The sequence below is a fragment of the Notechis scutatus genome, chromosome 3, assembly GCF_049901735.1.
Source record: "Notechis scutatus isolate UNSWTSFEM ecotype Mainland chromosome 3, rNotScu1.2, whole genome shotgun sequence".
Taxonomy (NCBI): domain Eukaryota; kingdom Metazoa; phylum Chordata; class Lepidosauria; order Squamata; family Elapidae; genus Notechis; species Notechis scutatus.
The window spans coordinates 193,513,601-193,539,478 of NC_142011.1; the positions used below are offsets into that span (position 1 = coordinate 193,513,601).

At 42.4% G+C, this 25,878-nt stretch overlaps 1 protein-coding gene across 4 annotated transcripts in view; it reads right to left on the reverse strand.

The window, feature by feature from the left end:
• Positions 1 to 13,534, reverse strand: part of SAMD12 (sterile alpha motif domain containing 12) — a 292,967-nt gene extending 279,433 nt beyond the window's left edge. For all 4 annotated transcript variants that reach the window (XM_026689580.2, XM_087962121.1, XM_087962122.1 and 1 more), the window contains exon 1: positions 13,361 to 13,534. In XM_026689580.2, coding sequence (XP_026545365.1) covers positions 13,361 to 13,373 — 13 coding nt within the window. In that variant the 5' untranslated portion in view covers positions 13,374 to 13,534. The remainder of the gene's footprint in view (positions 1 to 13,360) is intronic.
• Positions 13,535 to 25,878: the final 12,344 nt, after the last annotated feature.

Here is a 25,878-nt window from a genome sequence, read left to right on the forward strand (position 1 = left end):
AATACTCGAATACAGCTCATCAGTCTGGAACCCACATTATCTATCTGATATTAACACAGTTGAGAAAGTCCAGAAATATTTCACAAGAAGAGTTCTCCACTCCTCTACTCATTGCAGAATACCTTATGCCACCAGACTTGAAATTCCAGACCTAGAAAACCTAGAACTACGCCGCCTTCAGTCTGATCTAAGTATAGTATATAAAATCATACATTGCAATGTCCTACCTGTCAATGAATACTTCAGCTTCAACCATAACAATACAAGAGCAAACAACAGATACAAACTCAAGGTTAATCGCACCAAACTTGATTGCAGGAAATACGACTTCAGCAGCAGAGTGATCAATGTCTAGAATACTCTACTTGTTTCTGCAGTTTCTTCCCCAAACCCCAAAAATTTTAACCTTAGACTTTCTATTATTGACCTCACCCCTTTCCTAAGAGGTCTGTAGGGGGAGTGCATAAACGCACCAACGTGCCTACTGTCCCTGTCCTATTGTTTCTTTTATTTTTCTTATATGTATCCATGTATTCATAACTATGTTTTTACTTATACCTATTATCTTGTAAGCAATTGGCAAACCAAATAAAATAAATAAAAATAAATTATGGATTTAAACTGACCCTCTGGAAAATGGACTCTTTCCATACCTTATTTTTCCTTTTAGGAATTGGGCTACTGTAGAGTAGAGTAGAGTAGAGTAGGTCACTTTAAATGTACACTAATCAGCAGATATTAAAATGAAATTTTGTTGTATTCAGCTCTCAAAAGATAACCATTATGCATATACCCACACACATACACATATATGACACAAAGAAACATCACAGTCTAGTTCAAATTTATGCATATACATGGTGAAAGAAAAGAATCCTGCAAGTTTACAAGACGGATGGCATAGGGAATACAGCTGTTACAGAATCTGTTAGTCCTGCTAGAAATATTTTGAAACCTCCCAGAGGTTTCGGAAACAGACTGTGAAGTGGGTGTGTGGGGACTCTAACAATGCTTTGACCAATAAGCACATAGCAGTGTCCTGAATAACAGGAAGCCAGCATAATCCTATAATTTTTTGGTTGTCCTTACCACTCTCTGTATGGACTTTCTATCAAAGCCACTGCTGCCACCAAACGAAACAGGGATGCTAAAGTTGTTAAAACGCTCTCAATCGTGTAAAAAGTGGCCAGGACAGGAGGAGAAAGATGTATCTCTTCATCCAACCCAGGAAATGCAAACATTGGTTTGCAATCTTCAATAAAGATAACATATGAATTTGTATATTTCATGAAAGTTCTTTGATATTATAAAGCTTACAGTTTGAAGTTTATAAACTTATTAGATCCTTGTTGCCTTCAAATACATTGATGAAGCATTGGCAATGGGGGGTACAGTAATAAGGAATGAGGTACCTGATCTTTATTCAGCTCTTGAAAGACTTGAGGCTAATATATACAGGTAGTCTTCGACATATGACCTTCAACTTAAGCCCAAAATTTTGTTGCTAAGCAAGAAAGTTCTTAAGTGAATTTTGCCCCATTTTACAGTCTTTCTCGCCACAGTTCTTAAGTGAAACACTGCAGTTGTTAAGTGAACCACACAGCTGTTAAGTGAATCTGGCTTCCCCATTTGACTTTATTTATTTATTTTATTTATTTATTTTTATTTATTTGATTTGCCAATTGTTTACAAGATAATAAGTATAAGTGTATACATAGTTGTGAATACATGAAATGGTTACATATAAGAAAAATAAAGAAGAATAAGAGAAAAATAGGACAGGGACGGTAGGCACGTTGGTGCGCTTTATGCACGCCCCCTACAGACCTCTTAGGAAAGGGGTGAGGTCAATAGTAGACAGTCTAAGGTTAAAGTTTTTGGGGTTTGGGGAAGAAACTACAGAGTCGGGTAGAGTATTCCAGACATTGACCACTCTATTGCTGAAGTCGTATTTCCTGCAATCAAGTTTGGTGCGGTTAACTTTGAGTTTGTATCTATTGTGTGCTCTTGTGTTGTTATGGTTGAAGCTGAAGTATTCATTGACAGGTAGGACATTGCAATGTATGATTTTATATACCATGCTTAAATCAGACCGAAGACGGCGTAATTCAAGGTTTTCTAGTTCTAGAATTTCAAGTCTGGTGGCATAAGGTATTCTACAACGAGTAGAGGAGTGGAGAACTCTTCTTGTGAAATATTTCTGGACTTTCTCAATTGTGCTAATATCAGATACGTAATGTGGGTTCCAGACTGATGAACTGTATTCGAGTATTGGTCTAGCAAATGTTTTGTATGCTCTGGTTAGTAGTGTGATATTACCAGAGAAAAAGCTACGTAGGATTAGGTTAACAACTCTTAATGCCTTTTTGGCTATGTAGTTGCAGTGGGCTCTAGCACTTAGATCATTAGAGGTGAGTATTCCAAGGTCCTTTACAGAGCTTGGGTCATCAACAAGATCTTGACTATTCAGCTTGTATTTTATTTTCTGATTTTTTTTGCCAATATGTAAGACAGAGCATTTATTTGTTGAGATTTGAAGTTGCCATTTGTTTGACCATTCTGATACATAGTTCATTCATGATACATGGATCATTCATAGTTCATTCATGATACATAGATCAGAAGGTCACAGCAGGTAATCATATGACCCTGGAACACTGCCACCGTCATAAATATGAGCAGGGGTGGGATTCAAACATCCCAACAACTGGTTCTCTGCCCAGTTGCTGGGTGGGCATGGCCATGGTGGCCGTGGCCTACCGGAACTTTCGGGAGGGCTGTTTTTCACCTTCCCCAGAGTCCGGAGGCTTCCCTCTAGACTCTGGGAGGACGAAAACGGCATCCCCCCAGGCTCCGGAGGCTTTCCCAGAAGTTCTGGAAGTCCAGAAATGGGCCTGTTTCCAGACTTCCAGAACTTCCAGGAAGGCCATTTTTCACCCTCCCAGAATCTTCACTGGATCCCGCACTTACCTGCATCCAAAACGGGCTGCGTGGAGACTCCAGGGATGGGAGGGGTGGGCAGGGCCAGCTGGTCAGTTCAACTACGGGTTCAGCAAACCAGAAGTAAATTTAACATCCGGTTCAATTGAACCGGCCCAAACCGGCTGAATCCTACCCCTAAATATGAGTCAGTTGCCAAGCATCTGAATTTTTATCATGTGGCCATGGAGATGCTGCAATGGTCGTAAATGTAAAGAACAGTCATAAATCTTTTTTTTTTTTCAGAACCATAACTTGGAACTGTCACTGAATAAACTGTTTTTAAGTTAAGGACTACCTACATGTTAAATACATTGCCTTACAAAGCATAGGACAAAACAGCAAACTAATATGGGATTTTTTTTAAAAAAAAAAACCTATTATGTTTCAATTACTGATAATGGACATCTTCAGGATCAATATTCAGGCTCCAGCTACTTTCTGATCTTGGACTGAACTACTTGGAACAGGAGAACGGAAATAATTGTATTCATTGACATTCAGAGTTAAAGTGGATTTCTCACAGTCTAACTAGCCCATTTGTTAACACCTGCCCTAACTATAGCTGCTTCTGGGTCATGCCCCATAAAATTAGTTGGAAGGCTGTTTGTGAGTACATCTGTGGCTTCTTCTGGGAAAAACAGAAAGCTTGAAATCTAAATTATCAGCATAGGTTTTGACTGCAAACGTTTTGCAAAACAAATCTGAGCTAAAAACCTGGGTGTAAATTGAAGTGAGCATACAACACTTGTACCTAAAAGCTAATTCAGGTGTGAGGTGCTGCTAGAACTATAGCTTAAAAACAAGATGGATATAATTGAATATGGAATATAAGTTTTGCTTATGTTAAAATTTGAGCCACCAAAAAACTCCCCCAGTAACCCATTATCTGGAGTCAATCCTACCATTCTGTAGATAACAAGAAGTTGCTTTGTCCTATCAAAAAAGTTTCCCTTCCAACCTTTTGCTGATATTGACCCTGCCTGCCTGCCTGCCTCACACCAGTGTGATTTGTTGTTGTTGTTGTTGTTGTTGTTGTTGTTGTTGTGTCTGATTCTCACAGCCTGCCTGGACAGGTCTTTGAGGTTTTCTTGGCAAAGTTTTTCAGAAGCAGTTTGCCACTTTTTTCCTAAGTCTGAGAGAAAATGATTGGTCCAAAGACACCCAGCTAGCTTTGTGCTTAAAGCAGCACCAGAACTCACAGTCTCTTGGTTTCTAGCCTGATGTCTTAACCCAACCTTAACCTAGAGGTCCCCAACCTCTTTAGCACTAGAGACTAGTTTCGTGGAAGACAATTTTTCCATGGACCGGAGAGCAGGAAGGGAGGACAAGCATGCAACATATATCCTTTCCATGCACAGTAGAGTTTGCGGCCCAGTTAGTCATTACACCAAACTGGCTCTCTGCCTATGTGAAAGGAGGTTAAAAAAAAACATGGAAGATCTCAATTAGCATAGGATAGACACTTTCCAGACATACGGAAACTACAACACCCAGAATCCCAAAGGAGCATGCCAACATGCGCTAGAAATCAGGCAGGTTTCACTCCAACACAGCAGAAATGCAGGTAAAGAAACCTATCTTAACCAGAGACATTTGGTGGGGGGGAGTGTCAATTTTTTTTAATGTCAACTGTGCCTGCCAAGTCAAAGCTCATCCCTGTTTATAGATTCATGCAAATATCACACATACGCAAAAGTGGGGCTTTGATAAGCTGGCAACTGCCCTCTGAACTTATTTCTTATTCTGCAGCTACCGCTGGACTTCTCCCATCTCCACTATAGCAATACAGTAACCAGTTTGTCTACTGTTTCAAAGAGGAAAATAACAAAATTTATGTTAACAAAGATCACAAAACTGTCAGCTCTGACCTATTTCTTTCACTTCAACTAGAAGGAAACAAGCAATTCTACCTTCTAAAACCAAAACAGAGGCCTTTGCTGACAGCCATCTCAATAGGCTTATATATTTAAAGATGACCTGCATTATCCATAGTCAACTTTTTCTTCTTCTTCATCATCATCCTTTTGCAAATGTAGAACAAACACAAATACCTTACAGTATAAGTTAATTCTGATTCAAGATGAAAGAAACATTTCTAATTTCTAATAGAAATCTATATATATAAAAGCGAAATACCACTCACGCATCATCACAAAATCTCCAGAACCGTAAATCCTACAAACTTGAAATTTGGCACGTATGTTCCTCTTGGCTTCTAGGTGCTCACTAAGAAAGGATTTTTCAAAATGACCATCAGAGCATTAGTATTTCGTTTATTATTATTAACACGCTCTGATGCTAAGGAGTTCTATTCCCCCTCCCCACCTGAAAAGAATGCAAAACACAACAAGCAGAGGAGAGGAGTTTCAGTTTTAGTTTCACAGCAGCAACCAGTTTTAATACAGCACAGTTGAGCTAAGCCACACCCAGGCTCCTTGCTGTCTCCTTGCTCACACAGCAAATACTGTTTCCGTTTTCAAACAGCCCTCAATTCTCTCACACTGACAGGATGCTAGCCAGATGAATGGATGGATGCTAGTAGGCAGAGGCAGAATTTTTCCCCCCTTATTTTCCTCCCCAAAAACTAAGCCCGACCACATAAGTTTCGTAGCGAAGCACGAGTATCGAGCTAGTCAGTATATATTCACTTACAGTTCCCTGCCCTGTATTCTGCCGCATAAGTTTCTCAAATTATTAACAGTGACTGTGCTTATAATCTTCCTTCAGCTTTCCTTTGCTTTACAGACTTGTGAAGGTCGTAAAAGTGGGGACTGGTGATAAAGTTATTACTTCATCACCATTGTCGCTGTGCATGGTTGCTAAGTCATTAAATGAGGACTCCCTGTGCAGATGCAGAGCAGGCTGGCAATGACTGAGCAGAGCAACTGGTAGCCAAGCGATACTGTAAAATTTCTCTGTGCTTTCCTCTGATGGTCATTCACATTTTTGTAACCTAAGCGTGACAGCCTTATGCATTGGAAAAACCAGAATTTCTGCTACAATCTTGCCTTCCGCATTCAGAATGATTACCACTGTTTGTATTCTGATAATGAAAGGGGAAATTAATACCCAATCATTACATTTCCCTAATCATTAGAGACTTGTGTCCTTTGTTCTCTGCAATGGCTGGCTCCTACTGGTAATTTTCAATAGATCCCCACTTACAGTTTGATTAGGAAATTAACGGGGCGTATTGTTCTTTCTTTATTCAAGCTTTCCCACCAACAAATTCAAGTAAGGTGGCTATAGAAAACCTGTCGGTATGCAGCCTCTCTTGCTTCAGCAAACCCGGAATAAGGAACTTAGTTTGTTAGGATACCTCTCAAATTTTGCAAGAAACGCTCTATCCCTGTCTGAAATTATAGCTGAATGCCAGGAAAAAGATTTTTTGTCCTCTGTTTTTCATACAACCTGAAAGGTTTCCTGTTGCTCTTTGATACCGAAAGTTATTACCGGGTTGATCCAAGCCACCAGGATGTAGCAAAGAAAATCTCTGGGCCAATCTTTCTTCTCAGACAGAAAGAATGGGGAAGATGCCCAAAAAATATGCTTTTTTGGCTGCAGAAGGAGGAAGCACTGAAGCTTTTAATGTGCAAATACTTTCACACGGCTGATTTGATAATAGCAGCAGGATTAAGCCTGAAGGTTTATCATCTGAACTGACTGCTCCTTAGGACAAAAACAAATAATAAACAAACGAACAAGGGGGAAAGGCTATTGTTTTGAGTTTCTATTGTTTCCAATGGCTGCACACCCAGGAAACATCCTGTTTTGTTCCAAGCTGCCTGTAAAAGTTTTTAGGGCATTTGAGTTGAACTCAATATAGGTAAAACATGTGTTCTTGATTCCTAATTATTTGTTGTTTTCTCTGTTTTCCCTATTTATTCCCTTCCTTTATTATGCCAAGGGTGCTTTTTCAGGAGGCAACTGGACTTTCTTCTTTTTTCTTTTGAAGACATTTCGCTTCTCATCCAAGAAGCTCCTTCAGCTCTGACAGGATAGTGGGGAATGCATTGTTACATTACCAATAACGCCAGGCAGGAAACAGAGACAATACAGGTAGTCCTCGACTTACAACAGTTCATTTAGTGACCATTTGAAGTTACAACGGGGTTGAAAAAAAGTGACTTTCGACCGTTTTTCACACTTACGACCTTTGTAGCCTCCCCCATGGTCATGTGATCAACATTCAGATGCTTGGGGAACTATTCATACTTAAGATGGTTGCAACGTCCTGGTTGCAATGACATGCGATTCCCTTCTGTGACTTTCTAAGAAGCAAAGTCAATGGGGAAAACCAGATTCACTTAATGACTGTGTTATTTAACTTCACAACTTTGGTGATTCGCTGAACAACTCTGGCAAGGAAAGTCATAAAATGGAGCAAAACTCACTTAATATGTGTTTCACTAGGCAACAAACATGTTAGGCTCAATTGTGGTCATAAATTGAGGACTGCCTGTACTCCTTCGTCTCTTTTTCCCATTAGAACAACCCTATGAGGTGGGTTGGGCTAAGAGAGAATTACTGGCCCAAAGTCACCCAGCTGGCTTTTTTTATAAACAAAGTTTTTATTTTTTACAACAAACATACGAACAAAACATAAGAACATAAAACCCTCTTTCAATTATATACATACAGTGTGTCAATTGGTTACAATCTTTTGTGCTAACCTTGTTTTACCATTACTCACAAGTTATATAAATTCTCACCTTATCGGTCTAGCTTGTGCTTATATAATATCAATTATTAAACATTCATTTGACTATTTTTCCATCACTTTATACGAGATATTCTAATTTTCATTATGATTTAATCTTATACATTCATCCAATGGCCAGCTGGCTTTCATGGCTAAGGTGAAACTAGAATTCACAGTCTCCCACTTTCTAGCCTGGTGCCTTAATTACTAGACCAAACTGGGATTATGGCAGCTTCTATGCACATTCAGATGAATGCAGGATAAGCTGAAATCTTAGAGCAGGGGTGTCAAACTCAAGGCCCACGAGCCAGATCCATGGGGTGCTTAGATCTGGCCTGTGGGGCCACCCTGGAAACAGAGAAGGACTGGCCCACGTTGCCTCTGCTAGTGGAAACAGAGCTCAAGCGGGCCACGTTCAGCCCTCCCAGGTTCATTTTTCCTGTCAGAGGGTTGCAGGAGGCCATTGCAGCCACAAACGGAGCTCAAGAGGGCTGCACGTGGTCCTCCCCAGATTTATTTTTGCTGGTAGAGGGCTGCAGGGGGCCGTCGCAGCTGGAAACAGTGCTCGGGAGCCCATTTTCACTGGCAGAGCACTCAGGCCACCACAAGTGTCCCCGACATGAGTGACACCAAGCTGGCCACGCCCACCCTGGCCTACCTAGGTCAAACACAACCCTGATGTGGTCCTCAATGAAATCGAGTTTGACACCGCTTGGAGCATAGGCAGGTTGAGGTATGTATGCAAACTCAGCCTCAATCTCTAACTCACTGTCAGCCTTGCATGTTTTAGGCCAAATGTAGCTGAACAATCCCAGGAAGCAAAATTCATTAGTTTTACACATGACTAGAAAAGACGTTATTTGCAAGCAACTTGCACATCAAATTACATCCGACCTTCATTTCAATTCAGAACAAATCCATGCACACGCTTGCTCTTTTTTTTTATTTATTTTTTTACCAATGCAGCATCTTCTGCTGAAAAGATAAAAACATCAGATCTCTTTAGAGATAGAAATCACTTTGATTTAAAAAAAAAAATGTTTCTGTCCCACACATTGGTGACTCTTCTTAAGATTCATCCCAAGGCTAACCCAGTCTCTTTCTTCTTCCAAGCTCAAAGCTGAGAACAAGCTTGAAGAAGAGATGGAGGAAATATAAAAACTTATTGCAAGACTGATAAAGGGGCGGGGGGAAATCCCACAGATGCATTTACGTTTATAATTTTATCCTGGCTTTTGCAAAATGCCACAGCTTTGATCATATTTCTGTCCTGGCTGTTTAATCTTCCCGTTGTTTGTTTTCCTAGGCAGGGCTCCAACACACTGCACATATGGGTCCCAGGCCATTGGAGGCTTGTATTTTTCAGGCAACAGCCCCCACTGCCACATGGTAAGCTGCTTTCCAAACAGAGGGGAATTTCAAAAGCAGATTGTAGGATAGCATGAATGATGGTTCACTAAATAAAGCTGAGAGATTTTTTAAAAGATTCCTTTGGATGAGCTTAAAAATGGAACTTTTTTTAGTGTGAGGGTTTTCTTTTTTTTAAAAAAACAACAACTACAATTTGATATTCTTGTATTGTTTCCACTGTGAAATTTTTATGGTTGATTGGAGGGTTGGTAGCAAGGAGGTATATGATAGATAGGTGACAGAGGGAAGATAGATGATAGATAGCCAGGCAGGCAGGCAGATAGGGATGGATGGGTGGACAGACAGACAGAGATAATAGATGATAGATAGATAAATGATAGATAGAAAGATAGATAGATAGATAGATAGATAGATAGATAGATAGATAGATAGATAGAATGGATGGACAGACATAGGTAATAGATGATTGATAGATAAATGATAGGTAGAAAATAGATAATATAGATATATAATAGATAGATAGAAGATAGATAGATGATAGATAGATGATAGACAGACAGACAGACAGACAGATCAGCTGTGGACTAGATTCTACCAGAAAACCTGGAATTTAATTTTTAGAGAGAGTTAATAGTACAGAAATGAGGAGATTAAAAAATGGAAGGGGCAAGAATTACTAGAAAGAGAATTACATGGATGTCAGCAGCGGATCATGCTGAGAGGAAAAGAAGCATTAATATAAGTTGCAACAGGAATGTTAATGCTATTTACTGCTTTCCACTGCTTTATAGATTCTCATGCTCAGCCAGGCAATCTATTCAGCTATTGAGCCTCCCCTGCAGAAGAGATGGGGTGAGGCCTACACTGTTATCAAGCAACCCCAATCCTGGAAACGTAATGTCTAAAAGGTCAGTTTTATTTTATTCAACGTTTATTTCCTGTCCTAGACCAGGCATCAAACTCGATTGCATCGAGGGCCACATCAGGGCTGACTTTGATCTTGGGGGGGCTGGACAGCTGTGGCCAGGGTGGGCATGGCCAGCTCGACCTCACTTGTCTCAGGGGTACCTGTGGTGGCCCATGTGGGCCTGGGAGCGGGGATTCTCCTGCAGTCCTCTGCCAGCCAAAATGGAGCCTGGGAGAACCGCATGGCCCTCAGGAACTACACTTTCACTGGCAGAGGCACTGCAGGTCAGTCCTTTGTTAGTTCCAGGGTGGGCCAGATCTAAGCACCCCATGGATCAGATACGGCCTTGAGTTTGATCAAGTGAGGTACTAATACCACTCTATAAAGCCTTAGTAAGACCACACCTAGAGTACTGCATCCAGTTTTGGTCACCACATTATAAAAAAAGATGTTGAGACTCTAGAAAAAGTACAGAGAAGAGCAACCAGGATGATTAGGGGGCTGGAGATTAAACATTTGAAGAACGGTTGCAGGAACTGGGCATGACTCGTCTAGTGGAGAGAAGGTCCAGGGGAGACATGATAACAGTGTTCCAATATTTGAGGGGCTGCCACAGAGAGGAGGAAGGGGGTCAAGCTATTTTCCAAAGCACCCGAAGGCCAGACAAGGAATAATGGATGGAAACTGAACAAGGAGAGATTTAACCTGGAAATAAGGAGAAACTTTCTGACACATGAGAACAATCAACCCATGGAACAGCTTGCCCTCGGAAGTTGTGGGAGCGCCATCACTTGAGACTTTCAAGAAGAGATTGGATTGCCATTTGCAGATATGGTGTAGGGTCTCTCTCCCACTTGGGTGGGGTGGGGGGTTTGGACTAGATCAGCGGTCGCCAACTGGTGGGCCACGGCCCACCGGTGGGCCTTGAGAAAATTTTGGTGGGCCGCAGAGAAATCTCACTCCCAGAGCACCTCCCCAAAGCAATTAATCCAAGCTGCACAGAAACACAAGGCTGCGCCGCCCGCATGGCCTGTAGGAACGCTCCTCGCCCACTCACTCCTTACCCGGCAAACTTGCCTGCTAAAATTGCTATTTTTCCTTTTTCCGACCATCATCTGTTCTGCTGTGCCAGGAGATTTAGATTAGCTAGGAAGCAGGAAATGGTTGGATTTCTTGCTTTCTAGCTAGTCTTCGACTCTGCTTCCCTTAGGACTGAAGGTTTGCTTGCAAGCAAATTCAGTGCAGACTCACGGCAAGCAAATTTGAGAGACTGAGCTAGCCGGTGGCAGATAGATAGATCAATGAATGGATTCTGTGAGCAACTCAATCTGCCTGCTTTGCCTGATTTTGGGTAAAAATTGCTTTTTTTATAAAAAAAATATCAATATTTACATATATGGTATGTTGGGTTAATATGGTGAGTTAATTTTGTGAGTTTGCTTGGTACTAAATTTTAGGAGTTTGCTTTTTGTGACAGACTGAGCTAGCCAATGGCAGATGGAAAGATCTCTGAATGAATCTGTGATTCTGTGAGCAACTCAATCTGCCTGCCTGCTTTGCCTGATTTTGGGTAAAAGTTGCTCTTTTTTATAAAAAATTCAATATTTATATAAATATTTATAATATTTACATACAAGCCATGCCCAGACAGTCACATGACTACCAAGCCACACCCACAAATTAGGCCATGCCCACAGAACCGGTTAGTGGTCCCTGGAATCTAAAATTATGAGTTTGGTGGTCCCTGAGGTCCAAAAGGTTGGCGACCACTGGACTAGATGACCTACAAGGTCCCTTCCAACTTTGATTATCTGTTATCTGTTAACCCTGTTCTAGACCATCTACCTCCTTCAAGGAGCTTCTTTTCTTATAAAAAGGTAAAGATTTCCCCGTCTGTCTGACTTTATGGCATGGTGCTCATTTCTGTTTCTTGGCCAAGGGAGCCAGTGTTTTCTGAAGACATTTTCCATGGTCTTGTGGCCAGCATGGCTATACACCAAAGGCGCACGGAACAGTGTTACTTTTCCACCAACATGGTACCTATTAATCTACTTGCATTTGCATGCTTTCAAACTGCTAGGTGGGCAGGAGCTGGAGCATGTTAACGGGAGCTCACCCCATTGTGTGGAGCTCAGGTCTCAAACCTAGGCTGTCAGCTCTCCAGCTAACAAGCTCAGCATCTTTAGCCGCTGAGCCTTCTTATATTTTGACTCAAATGGGAACCATGTAGGGTTCTCTCTATCATCCTAATTCCACCTTTCTTCTTTGGGGACCTTCTATCTGCTGAATGTATTCTTGTAGTATCCTCTGGACTTCCCCCCCTCCCCAATTTTTTTTAGCAAAGTTCAGATCACTCTTACTATCTCTCATGGACCAATACAATAATTTGCAACACAAAAGCATTTGGAAAGGATAGGAAAGGCCCTTAATATTCTCTCCCCCCCTCCCCCCCACACACAAAATAAGTTCTTTAGCCCATTTTCAAGTTTCAAGCCCTCTTTGCAGGACACCCAGCAAGCACAGAAAACTAATGTACATCTTTGTTCCATTTCATAAACAGGGACATCCGTATATGACCCAGGGCTGATTACAGGGAGAAGATCAAGGGCTGAGTTCATCCATCATGTTCATGGGCAACAGTGTGGTTTGGTGGGAACCGAGCTCCTGGGGTTTATAAGACAGGCTTAAGGACTTGGCAATGATATGTGAGTGCAGCCACTTCCTGCAAGGAGCAGACCACCACACCTGAGCTGTCCAAAAAAAAAAAAAAATGCTGGTGTGCTCAGGCCTCCTTTGAAGCCTCTTCAGGTGAACCTCAAGGGCAGCCTCGACCATGGAGTAGCCACGTAGTAATAGCCTTCCTGCCCGCGGGCTTCACCTGATGCCCAGATAGTGCTTGCAGACAGGCAGGCAGCTCAATCTCTTAACGTTTGACTAACAGCTGCAAATAAAAAGGACGCGGTGGGATTCCATGAAGGTCCTAAGGAAGGGAGTGCGGGTGTGCAGGTAGGATTTGGACGGGTCTCCGTTGAACGAAACCGCAGGCTCCTCATAAAGCGAGGTCGAGGGAGGGGGCGGACGGGCGCTGCAGTGGAGCTAATAATGCAGGAGCCTGGCAAAGAGGGAAGCCGCGACGGCGGTCCCTGCCTTAGCAGGTTCCTCGCCGGCTCACCTCTCCTCGCCCTTCCAAGCCTCCATCTATGGCCGGCACCTCTAACACCCCCCCCCTCATTTGGCAAAGGTGCCGAAGGCTTTGATCTGCTTGCTTCCCCTCCCCCCCTTCCTAGCCAGCCGACTCGGCTGCGATTATCCCCTCAGGTGAGAGCAAAGGACGAGGAAGGCGGGGAGGGCGCCCGGGGGCGCCTCTGGCTTTGCAAAAGGAGAACCGCAGCCCTTACCTTCCACAGCCATTCTCTCAGAGCTCGCTTAGTGCATGCATAATTCGCCTGCCCAGAGATGCTTCTCCTCCTCCTCCTCCTCCTCCTCCTCCTCCTCTTTCTCCCTTCTTCCCCCACCCCCTTCTTTCCTTCCTTCTCTTTCTCCCTTCACGGTTTTCCCTCTTGCTCATCTGCAACCGAGAAGTTCAACCTGCAGCGAGGAAGGCTTTTTTAGCTCCCTTCCCTCTGCAGCCTGGGAAATGGAGTCTCCGCCCTCCCCTCTCAAGCTGCGCCCCGGTGGCCCTTGGCGGCGACGGGGCTCCCTCACGCCCGCAGACCCCCCGCCCGGCCCTCTCCGCCTGAGACCGTCCCGCCGCGGAGGAGGAACCCGCGCCTTCTTGCCCTGCCTGCCTCAGGAGCTCAAAACCAACGGGGGCAAGGGAGACTACAATTCCCGTCATGCAACGCCGCCAGGTTTAGCGGAGACCTGGAGTGGGAACGCTTTGATTGAGCGTTTACTTGTCAAATTAGAAAAGAAAACAGGTAAAAGTGGGTTGCTGTCCGACGGCCTAGCCAAAAAAAATAAAAAATGCCAGCGGCTGGGATCTGAAAGCAAAGGGAGACTTTGCTTCCCAAATGGCTTTGCTGCAAACGGGCCAATAAATCCGACAGTGGGGATGCTACTGTCATCCTTGTGTAGTAAGGTTGCACCTTCTAGGTCTTTTCTTGCCTCTTTCTTGGGCTCTTTTAGGTACCTGTCTCATATCAAGCCATGTGGGTTTCTTAGAATCATAGAGCTGGAAGGGACCTTGGAGATCTTCTAGTCTAACCCACCAGCCCAAGGCAGAAGTCCTTATACTATTCCAGACAAATGGCTGTCCAATCTTTGCTTGAAAATCTCCAGCAGTGAAACATCCGCAACTCCAGGAGGCAAGCTCTCCCCTTGGTTAATTGTTCTCATTGTCAAGAAATTCATCCTTACTTCCAGGTTGGATCTCCCACTTAGGAGCTTCCATCCGTTGCTTCTTGTCCTGCCCTCAGGTGGCTACAGAGAATAAATTGATACCCTCTTATTGGAAGACTGCTAGGAGATCCTCCCTAAGCCTTCTCTTTGTTAAACTAGACATGTCTAGTTGCCCCAGTCAACGATTGTATGATTTAGCCTCCAGATTCCTTATTGTTGTTCTTCTCTGCACTTTTTCTAGGGTCCCGGTATCTTTTTTTAGTTTTGTGGTGAAGGTTGCTTAATAGTTCTCAGTCGGAGAATTCCTGTCATTTCTAGTCTGGATTTTCTTCTCCAGAGATTTTACCCATTGGTTCTTGGCCTACTCTTGAGCACTAGGGAAATTAAATCCATACTTCTTCCTTGTGACAGCCCTTCAAGTATTGGAAAACAACTATCAAGTCAGTGGTGGGATTCCAAACAAGTTTTTACTATCGGTTCTGTGGCCGTGGCTTGGTGGGTGTGGCAGGGGAAGGATACTGTAAAATCTCCGTTCCCTCCCCACCCCACTAATCTGCTTTCCAAGGTCCGTTCTCCTGTGCAGGGCAACAAAAGAAGACCCAGCCGATCAGCTGGGACTCGGGAGGCAGAGAATAGATGGGGGTGGGGCCAGTCAGAGATGGCATTTGCCAGTTCTTTGAACTACTCAAAATTTCCACTACCGGTTCTCCAGAACTGGTCAGAACCTGCTGAATACCACCTCTGTATCAAGTCTCCCGTAAGCCTTCTCTTTGTTGGGCTAGACATACCTCATTCCCTTAGCCATTCTTCATACAATTCAGCCCCCTGGCCCCTTACAATATTTGCTACTTTTCTCTGCACTCTTTCTAGGGTTCCAGCGTCTTTTCTGTATCATAGTTTTATGCTTCAAAGGAATAAAATTCACAAGGGAAGAAGAAAGCAACACCATGCTACCCTTCCTGGATATCCTCCTCAATAGAGGCAGTGATGGTAATTTAGAAACCCAAGTCTATCATAAAACCATGCACACCAACCAAGTTCTCCACTTACAAAGTAGCAAGCTGTATAAGAACACTATTTAGACAAGTGCACTGAATATCAGTAAAGGGAAACAGGTCATCTACACAACATCTTCCAACAAAATGGATGCCCGCATATATTCCCAGTGGACAAACTCCTGGAAAATGAATCATTCAGTTCTCACCTTATACATCCTAGAAAGGCAAGAGTCATTTCTGAGTGTGTATTTTACACAGGGTTTAAATGTGGCTGTTTTTATCCAACTGCACCCAACTGCACTGATTTTTAATAATGCGTGCTAAATTTCTGACTGCACTTTCTTAAAAGTGGGGAAATACCACCCCCACCCAGGAGGCAGGCTGCAAGTCTTGGCCAACAATATCGCCTCTTTTCATTAAAAGAGGTTTAAAACTATCTTTAAAAAATAATAATCCCGTGGGAGATTATTGAAGAAGATTTGTAGCTTCTCTGCTGTCTGTTCCTGGGTCAGAACAATTAATGCATGACAAGGGTATATTCTTTTCAGCTTTCCACCCTTCCCATTTGTATAAATGTTTTATTTCTATTAATACATGAAACAAGAATGGCAAAATAACATCGAACAAAGTTGTGAAATGGCATCAAACACAACAAATTAAAGAAATGGAAGAAATCAATTTTTTGAAGCTCCATAAAATGAAATGGGTTTTGGTTTTTTCCTCTCTTGATTCCTTCACGGCAGCTCTTGGAAATTGTTCTTCGTCACTCCTAGTTGTTCTGCATTTGATCAATGAGTGTGAGAAAAATAATGTTGATCTTTGCTCCGTTAGCAACAGACAATGCAGTAATCCTTGACTTACAATCACAATTGAGCTCAGAATTTCTACTGCTAAGCAAGATAGATATTAAGTGAGTTTTGCCCCATTTTACGACCCTTCTTGCCACAGTAGTTAAGTGAATCATTGCAATTGTTAGTAACATGGTTGTTAAGTAAATCTGTTCTGTCCTAGGTTTCCCCAAAAAGCACTAAGCCAACTCTTGAGTCCTGTCAAAACCTCTTTTATTAAATTAATGTGAATTTAGTGCATTCACATTCAACTTGGCAAACAGTCTTGCAAAGGTATAATTATTAGCTCAGACCTTATCTATCCTGGAAAGCTGCCCAGGAAATATTTCCACACGCAGTGCTGACAGATAAAGGCTGGGTTACACAGACAAATCTTCACGAGGCTGGAACGAATGAACAAACGAATGAACAAGCGAGTTTTTCCTGCAAAAGCCCCCTCCCCTTTTGCTCCTCTTTTAAACCTGATGGGAGGGGCCATTCATCATCCACCTATTGCCTTACTTTCATGTCGACCCTGAGTTCTTAGTTGTTCCTTCCTTTTGGCAGCTCTGTGCATGTGCAGGCTGGGAACGGGCTCCAGAAGCTTCCCTGCCTCACTGCTGTCCGAGCCCAAAGGCAGCTGATGATTGGCAGCCTGCCTTGGCTCCATCTCTGCCTCTGATGCAGAGCCCTCGTCCGAGCCTTCCTCAGCCTCCAAGACTGGCCCAGATTCCTTCCCAACCTCCTCGCTGTCCGACTCTGCTGCCAGCTCCGTCAGCCACCGGTGGGCCACAACAAAATCTGACTCCCATTGACGTTGCTTGTCAGAAAGTTACAAAAGGTGATCACATGATTCCAGGACGCTGTTATAAATACGAGTCAGTTGCCAAGCATCCGAATTTTGATCATGTGACCACAGGGAGGCTGCAATGGTCACAAGTGTGAAAAAAGAGTCACAGATCACTTTTTTCAGTGCTGTTATAACTTTGAACGGTCACTAAATAAATAAATGGTTGTGAGTCAAAGACTACCTGTATCATTAGAAGTGTGAACAATGAGTGTGAATAGAAATATTCAAAGTACTATACAGCCACAAAGTTTGTTCAGTGACATTGGGTCAGGCACTCCATATTGGCAGAAAAAAACTTCATAGGATTGTTATGAAGAAAAATGGAGGAGGTCTGAATGCCCAAGTTGAAATTGGATTAAAGTTGGTAAAATCTAATAAAGTGATTGGACAAAACTTGGAGACCATGATTACAATGCTGGACAAGTTCTTGGATTGCATCCACAATGTTTTGGATATTCTGGGCTGCACGCAAGTGATGAGGATGCTCAATAATTAAGCCTTAATACCCCTTACCTCTAAGAATATTGGTGAACCTACATTATGCATTAGAGATTAATGTACAGCATATTTGTAGCAATGATGAAGTCTATAGGCCTTTGGAAACCTAGGATCTATCTTCTGAGTTCTACTATTGGGTAATGGATCTTTTCATTTGTAAGAACGTTATGCTCTCCTACATATAATCAGTTTGCTTACTTATAAAAAAAGTAAGCATTGGAAAACTCTGAAGAATTGGTGATGTTACCCAGTTTGGGTAATGAAAGATCTGCAACAAAACAACCAAGCACCAAGCACTCATTTCAACCTTGAGCTACAAATATTCTCCTTTATTTATTGTAAAAACTCTTGTTAAGTCTCTAGGGCTCCTGTACCCAGAGGAAGTCAACTCCTGATGAAAATTACAAACCCCTTGGAATTTTCTTGGGAAAGGAAGGGCACCTTATAATGTGGAAATCAAACACAAAGTCATGTGTTTGTTACATACACATCCTGAACAAAGAGGTGCAAAGATGCGGTGCAACTTTACGATTTATTTCTTCCAAGAAACTTCCTCTTTTTTCTGCCATTATGACCTCACCTGCACTTTTTAATAAACAATTACAGTTGAACTTCTGCATTTTTCATGCTACCAATAGATTAGGAATCTTCTAGAACAAGGAACTTCAGTTTTGTTTTGTGAACTTTATACTAGTGGGCACTTTTGCAGCCTATTAGTGATATTAATTACAATAAAATCAAAAGGAGACCAATAACTTGGTAGGCATTCCTAAGGTGACCAACTTTTTTACAATGAGAAGGAGGACACAAATAAATTGAAGAAAAAAAACAAAGCCAATTGCGCACGACACACGCTTGCATGTGGCACATTCTCTCAAAACAATTCTCCTGTGTGGAGTGCATGCGTCTCATAATCCTGTCTCGCCGCACTATACCGAGCTTTGAAGAATCGTCATGTCAAATACAAATATGTCACATCACACACAACGGAACAGATCGGCATCGATCAAATACGGAGATTTACAGATTAGTCTTCAAATATCAAAAAGGAGGACATGTAGGAGGACACTTTTCGAGAGAGGACAGAATTTACAAGGACTGTCCTCCCTAAAGGAGGACGGTTGGTCACCTTAGCATTCCAGTACATCATCCAGGGCAAGTCCCACAAAAGCAAATGGGCAAAGATGGTGTGAGACTAGGCCGAAGCCACCATACCTAAAAGTGGTGAAGGCACATAAACAGGATGGACAAAAGCCAAGGAAAGTCCCCTCAGGGGAAGGAAGCAAGAAAACAAAAGGACAAAAATTGAGTCTGAGAACATGGGAAGCTCCTCCCCAAGTCTCACCAACAGCTAACAAACAGGGGAGTCAGGCCTGAGCACATGGAAAGCCTCTCCTCACAAAGAAATCAAGGATTCTAGGGGATAAAAGGGGTCCTGAAGCCTGCCCACCCCTTGAGTTGTTTTTGAATCCCAGACTTGGTGGCTTCCATCCATCGGGCTAATGCCTGACAGCCTACTTGAAGGATGTTGGGTAAATCTGAATGAGAGAGAGAGAGAGAGAGATTGTAAAAGAGCAAATAGATAAATAAAAAATAAAATAAACAAATAAATAAATAAAATAAACAAATAAATAAATAAAATAAATAAATAAAATAAACAAATAAATAAATAAAATAAACAAAAAATAAACAAATCTGTCTGGCAGGGAGATGAATAGTTGTCTGCCACACCTATTCATCTCCGCCCCCTGCCTTTTATCCGCAGAACTAGGGTGGGGCTTCGCTAGCAGCAGTGGCTCTTCTGTCCCAAGGATCGGCCCATAGATTTCCACTGCCCTCCTCTCCTCTGTCTTCTGCGCATCCACGTGTCAGGCACTGGACCCAGGTGTTCCTCCTCTTACTCATCAGCCACCTCCAGACCTGGGGGCTGTTGACTCTCCATCTGACCCAGGCTCTGCCTCTCTCTCTCTCTGCCAGCTCCATTCCCTCTTCCCCCTCAGAGCTCTTAGGTTACCTTGCTGCTGACCCTGACTCCCACACCTCCTCCTCATCTGATCTGGCTGCTGGAGGGGCCAGCGGCTGACAGGCCACAACAGAAGTGCAGCTGTGTGCACATGCATGCTCATCTGTTGTTTTTGAAGCCTGTTTCTGAATGGGTCATGGCCTGTTAGCGGGCTATGGCCCGGAGGTTGGGGGCCCTGTTCTAAAGAACTGGTTGTGCCTCAGTGATTTGAAATGATAGAAGTGATAGAAGTGATTTGAGTGTGGCAATTTTCCAGGGCTGTGAGTGAATGAGTGAGTGACCATAAGCTGAACCTGAGAACCCAAGTGTATAACAGGACACTTCTACAGCCAATTAGCAATATTAATTACAATAAAGTCAAAAGGAGATAAATCACTTTGGGTAGGGATTCCAGTACATCATGCAGTGCAAATCCCACAAAAAGCAAATGGGCAGAAATGGCTTTTTTGCTGCTTTTACTACTCAGATACAAATTCTGATATTGAAGAGAAATAAATATTACTTGGTAATAAATCACACCTTCCGTTTCCTCTTTGGGGAATGAGTGAATGTGAACAATTGACTAATCAGCTCATGGTGTCCTTGTTCAAATTGTACACACCATTGACTTTGCAACTGTTCATATATCCTACTAAGTCGTAATGAATTTTATTTAGTTTTGACTTAGCGGGATGTGTGAATTCAGCTGTTGCAACCTATAAACCATGATTTGCTCACAGGAAGGGAGATGTATAAATAAATAAATAAAATCTGGCTAGCCACACCTGATGATTCTCAGTAAAAATGAACCTGGTAATATGTATCTCTTGTTGTCAACATAACTGAGCACTCCACACAGGAGTTTCACTGTGTAAACATACAGAGAAATGTTTAGATGTGGTGGAAATCATGTAAGACCCCATACATTGGGAATATGAAATAATATAACACCTATATCTCTCTGTCTTGACAGCTTAAGGAAAGTTGGATTGTTACATCCTTTGGATAGCATAACAGTAGGTATTTGGAACCCCAACATTGCAACTTGTAAGATAAACATCCTAAGTATTCCAAATAAAAATATATCAAACGCCATGAGGAAAAAAATGGCATTTTCTATATTTTTTATGTGAACAAAACAAGAAAAATGTTCAACAATGTCCAAATGTTTGGTTAAACATGAACCTTCCAAATGATTGTGAAATTCAAGTTTTATCTGTGTTTTATGAGTTTGTGCTTTTATGATTCAGGTGTTTTATTGTTATGAGCCAACCACAATTTAAGATGGCTGTCCATACAAATCTTTTCAATGCGTTTTTCTACATTAGGAATATTAATTTCTCACCTATCACAAATGCTTTTTTTTTTTATATCAATGGCAATTTTGCACCACTAATGCTCTGCTGAAGTGATTCAGTAACTTTCTTTTTTAACTAATATGTTCCAGGGTCTGAAAAAGTTGTAGATTTCTGCTCTAGAGGTGTTACTGCTTTAAGGATTCACTACTTGCTCTCCTTTCAATCCTTTTCACAATCCACTTTTTCTGGCAGCCCTTTTTATTATCCCCTTCTGTCACCCACCTTTCTTTCTTTATTCTTTAAAAAAAACACCACCATCTGCTTTTCTTTGTTAGAAACTTCTCTTTTCTCCTTGATTGCCTTATATTTTATTTATGCTTAAGTCTAAAGTTAAAGTTTTATTTGTTTGCATCTTTCAGCTGTGTTTCTCTTCATGTGTGATGTTTTAAAAATTGACTAAATAAAAGGAATTAATTATATTTAACATTTGCATTCTAGTGACTTTTGAAAGCATCTGTTCCTCTGCTGTTCCAAAAATTCTTGAGATCCCAAAAGTTATTAGGCAGTTTTCCCTTCAGGCTTCAACCCCTGTATTTAAGAATTAGTAATTAGTCTCCTATGTCATATTTCTCTGAAAAATGATGGTTCGTTTACCATGTTTGTAATGGAGATTGAAGATTGGTCATTGTCTAACACAATTACAATTTTGCATCTCAGCTACAGATTCTCCAACAGCCATCCCGTTCTGTAGCCAACTTAGTTTTCTGGGTGTACAGTTTTCTTCATCTCAATAGAACAACAAAAATTGCACTGGGAATACCCAGGTGCAACCCAAGTAATGAGAACTGGATTTTCGGAGTAGAAATAATTTTAATTATGTTTGCCTTTTTCTCCAGAGAATCACATTGTGCTTCTTTAAAAACACACACACACACACACACACACACACACAAACTAATTCCATTCATTGGGTACAGGGAGTGCAATTTAGAAGAGAGTTTGCTCTCTCATTAAATTCCACTATTTTTCTCTGAATGCCAACTAATCAACTTAATGCTATATACGAATGGGACAATCCATGCTGTCTCTCTTGTGGTTTTTGGATCCCAGTGTAGAAAATCCCTATTTTTCTTCATGGTTGTGTGTTTAAATTCCCTCAACTTTATCCAACAAAGCTTTCTTCTACCAAGTTTAGTTCAAATACATCAAGATACTCCAAAATTCTAGTTCCTGGTTATATACAGCTTAACAGAGTTGGAAGGGACCTCAGAGGTCATCTAGTCCAACTCGCCTGCCCAAGCAGACCTTACACCATTTTTGACAGATGGCAGTTCAGTCTCTTCTTGAAAGCTTCTACAACTTCTGAAGACAAGCTGTTCCATTTCAATTGTGCTATGAGTTTATATGTTCCTTTCTAAAGGATAAGAGCCCTGTGGAAGTCCACATCCAATGGACCAATTATTATAATAGAGCAAATGGGAATAAGAATAAATAAGTACAAAAAGGTGCTATTATCTGAGGTGCCAACTTAAACTTCATTATTTGGATCTAAGAAGCTATTCTTCCTTACACACCGGGCTGTATAAGCCTACTCTATGATATGAATTTTAGGTCTGGATCAGTGATGGGATTCAAATTTTTTTACTACAGGTTCTGTGGGTGTGGCTTGGTGGGTGTGCTGTGGTTTGGTGGGCGTGGCTTGGTGGGCATGGCAGGGGAACCATACTGTAAAATCCCCTTTCCTCCCCACCCCACTAACCTGCTTTCCAGCTCCGTTCTCCTATGCAGGGCCACAAAAGAAGAGCCAGCCGATCAGCTGGGACTCGGGAGGCAGAGAATAGATGGGGGTGGGGCCAGTCAGAGGTGGTATTTGCCGGTTCTCTGAACTACTCAAAATTTCCGCTACCGGTTCTCCAGAACTGGTCAGAATCTGCTGAATACCATCTCTGGTCTGGATCCCAGTGTAGTATGTTTTACCTGATTATATGTTCTTATTATTACAGGTAATCCTTGACTTATGACCACAATTGAACTCAACATTTCTGTTGCTAAGCAAGACAGTTGTTAAGTGAGTTTTGCCCATTGTGCCTTTCTTGCCACAGTTGTTAAGTGAATCACCTCAGTCATTAAGCTAATAACATGGTTGTTAAGTGAATCCCCTTGACTTTGCTTGTCAGAAGATTGCAAAAGGGGATCCCATGTCCCCAGGATATTACAACCACCATAAATATAGGCCAGTTGCCAACCATCCAAATTCTGATCACGTAATCATGGGGCTGATAGACCCCCATGGTTTTTTTTCCATGTCATTGTAAATTCAGACCGTCAGTAAAAGAATGGTATACCACCGTGATGGCGAACCTATGGCACGCGTGCCACAGGTGGCACGCAGAGCCATTTGTGCCGACACGCCAGCTGCAGGCAAACTTACCTTACTGCACATGTGCTTGCCTCACAGCTGTTTTTGGCCAGTTTGAGACCTTTTCGGCCTCCCAAAGGCTTGAGGAAGGCTTCTGCAGGCTTCTACAAGCTTTGTAGGCGAAATCTAGCCCGTTTTTCACTTCCGTTTTTTGGAAAAACAGGAAGTGACAATCCCGGCTGAAAATAAGCTGTGAGGTGCGGTGCAGGTAAGGGGGCGGCGGGGTGGGTGGGTGGATTGAGCACGTATGCGTAGGGGATGTGGGGAGGCGCGCACATTGCCTTCTAGGTGCTGGCACGCAAGTGCAAGTGTGCAAGCACACACACAATTTTGGCACAGGAGCCCAAAGGTTAGCCACCACTGGCATACCATTTCCCTTTGGGGGATGAATTTTGAGGAGGGGTGGCTTATGAATGGATTAAATAGATAAACAGCCCTCATTATTTCTTATTGATGACCAACCATTCTGATATAAGAATTAATATGATTTAAGAGTTTGTCATGAATCCCTGGATATCATATTGTTTTGAATCATATTCAAAGTAGCTCAATGGTCAGAATGCCGTATTGCCAGCTAACTCTGCCCACTGCCAGTTAGTTAGTTAGTTTACTTTATTGTCATTGCAACTTGTACAACAAAATCAAACACCATCTTCAGTGCACATCGTGACCATGACCATGAAAATAAACACAAACACACATCCTCCACCCTTCACACATTGAACCGAAAACCCCCAACACCGCACCACACTGCACTATACAGCAGAATTCAAAAGAGCTACTGCCCTGGGATAGAAGCTGTTTTTCAGCCTATTTGTCCTTGTTTTTATTATCCTGCACCGTCTGCCAGATGGTAATAGTTAAAAAAAAGGGGGGTTCCCAGGATGAGATGGATCTTTGAGAATGTTTTGAACTTTCTTAAGGCAGCGGGAGCTATAAAGCTCTTCCAAAGAGGGGAGAGGGCAACCAATGATCCTCTGAGCAATGATGTTAACCCTCTGGAGCGCTTTCCTATCTGCCACTGTGCAACTGTTCGATCCTGATTGGCTCAAAGTTAACTCAGCCTTCTATCCTTGTGAGGTCGATAAAATGAGGACTCCCAATTGTTGGGGGCAAGATGCTGACTCTGCTTAGAGAGTGCTGTAAATATAAGCCTTAAGTGCTCTTGCTGTTGCTAGTGCTATATTCCATTGAAGGAAGAGCTTCAGTGCTTGGAGATGTGCCTATTTGTTTACATATATCTCTGCCCAGGTATTAAAATGTGCCAAAGGAGCTCTTTTCTACATGCCACTGTTGAAATCCATAGATAGTATGGAGATAAAGAGGACCTTCTTAATGGTGGTATCCAGGGGTGGGATGCTACCGGTTCTGCCCGGTTCTATAGAACCGGTAGCTCTGAAGAGCAGCAGACACCAAACTGGTTCTGTGTTTGCTGCTGTTTGGCCCACCCGCCCTCCTGGGCTCTTACCTGTCCTTTATTTCCTGCTTTTTCAACCTCAGCTGTTTTGCACGGCACAGCTGAGGTTGAAAAAGCAGGAAAAAAGAGGCTTTACAAACGCTGCACACCTGCGTGCAATGCTTTTCAGCTGTCCGGTTGGCACAACCTAAGGTTGTTTTACATGTGCACATGCGCGCAAAGCACAAAACATAGTCACCGAACCAGTAGTAACACCGGATGAATCCCATCCTTGGTGGTATCCTGATTATAAGAATGCTGTCTACCCAGGGGTCATACTGGATCCTCCACTTCTATGCCAGGTGAAGACTTAGGTTGCTTAAGGATCAGAGCTTAATCTCTAGAATTTTATTTTTCAGGTATTGAACATTCTGTTTTTACAGGTTAGGCTCTGCCTTAAAACCCACGAATATAAAAATCCATCAATAAAATATGAAGGGAAAGTATTTGAATAGACAGAAAAACTTCAATCCTCCAATGCAAAGCCCAGAGAAAGTTGACCTGGATGAGTGGCAAATAGGATCAAAGTGCTGACAACCTTCCAACAACCATCTCTTAAAATCCCCTTCTCCACTGGAGCAGTCCCCTCCCCTCCAATTTGGGCGTGTTTGGGAGAGTCAAGGGAATGAAGGGGCAAAGCAGCTACAATATTAGTCTTGCAGAAGCTTAAAATGTCCATAGAATAACAGAGTTGGAAGGGACCTTGGAGTTCTTCTAGTCCAATCCCCTATACCATTTCAGACTATCTATCAGAATAGAGACAGAAGGGACCTTGGAGGTCTTCTACTCCAACCCCCTGCTCAAGCAGGAGACCCTATACTTGGCAACTTTAAGACTTGTAGACTTCAACTCTCAGAATTCCTCAGCCAGCATAGCACAGAGTTGAAGTCCACAAGTCTTAAAGTTGCTAAGTTTGGGGACTCCAGCCCTATACCATTTCAGACAGGTGGCTGTCCAGTCTCTTCTTTAAAACCTCCAGTGATGAAGCACCTACAACTTTTGAAGGCAAGCTGTTCCACTGGTTAATTGTTCTCACTGTTAGGAAGTTTCTCCTTAATTCCAGGTTTGCTTGATTATTGATTATTTTCCATCCATTGTTTCTTGTCTCGCTTTCTGATGCTTTAGACAATAATTTGACCCCCCCCTCTTCTTTGTGGCAGCCCCTTCAAATACTGGAAAACTGCTATCATGTCACACATAGTCCTTCTTTTCTCTAGACTGGCTATA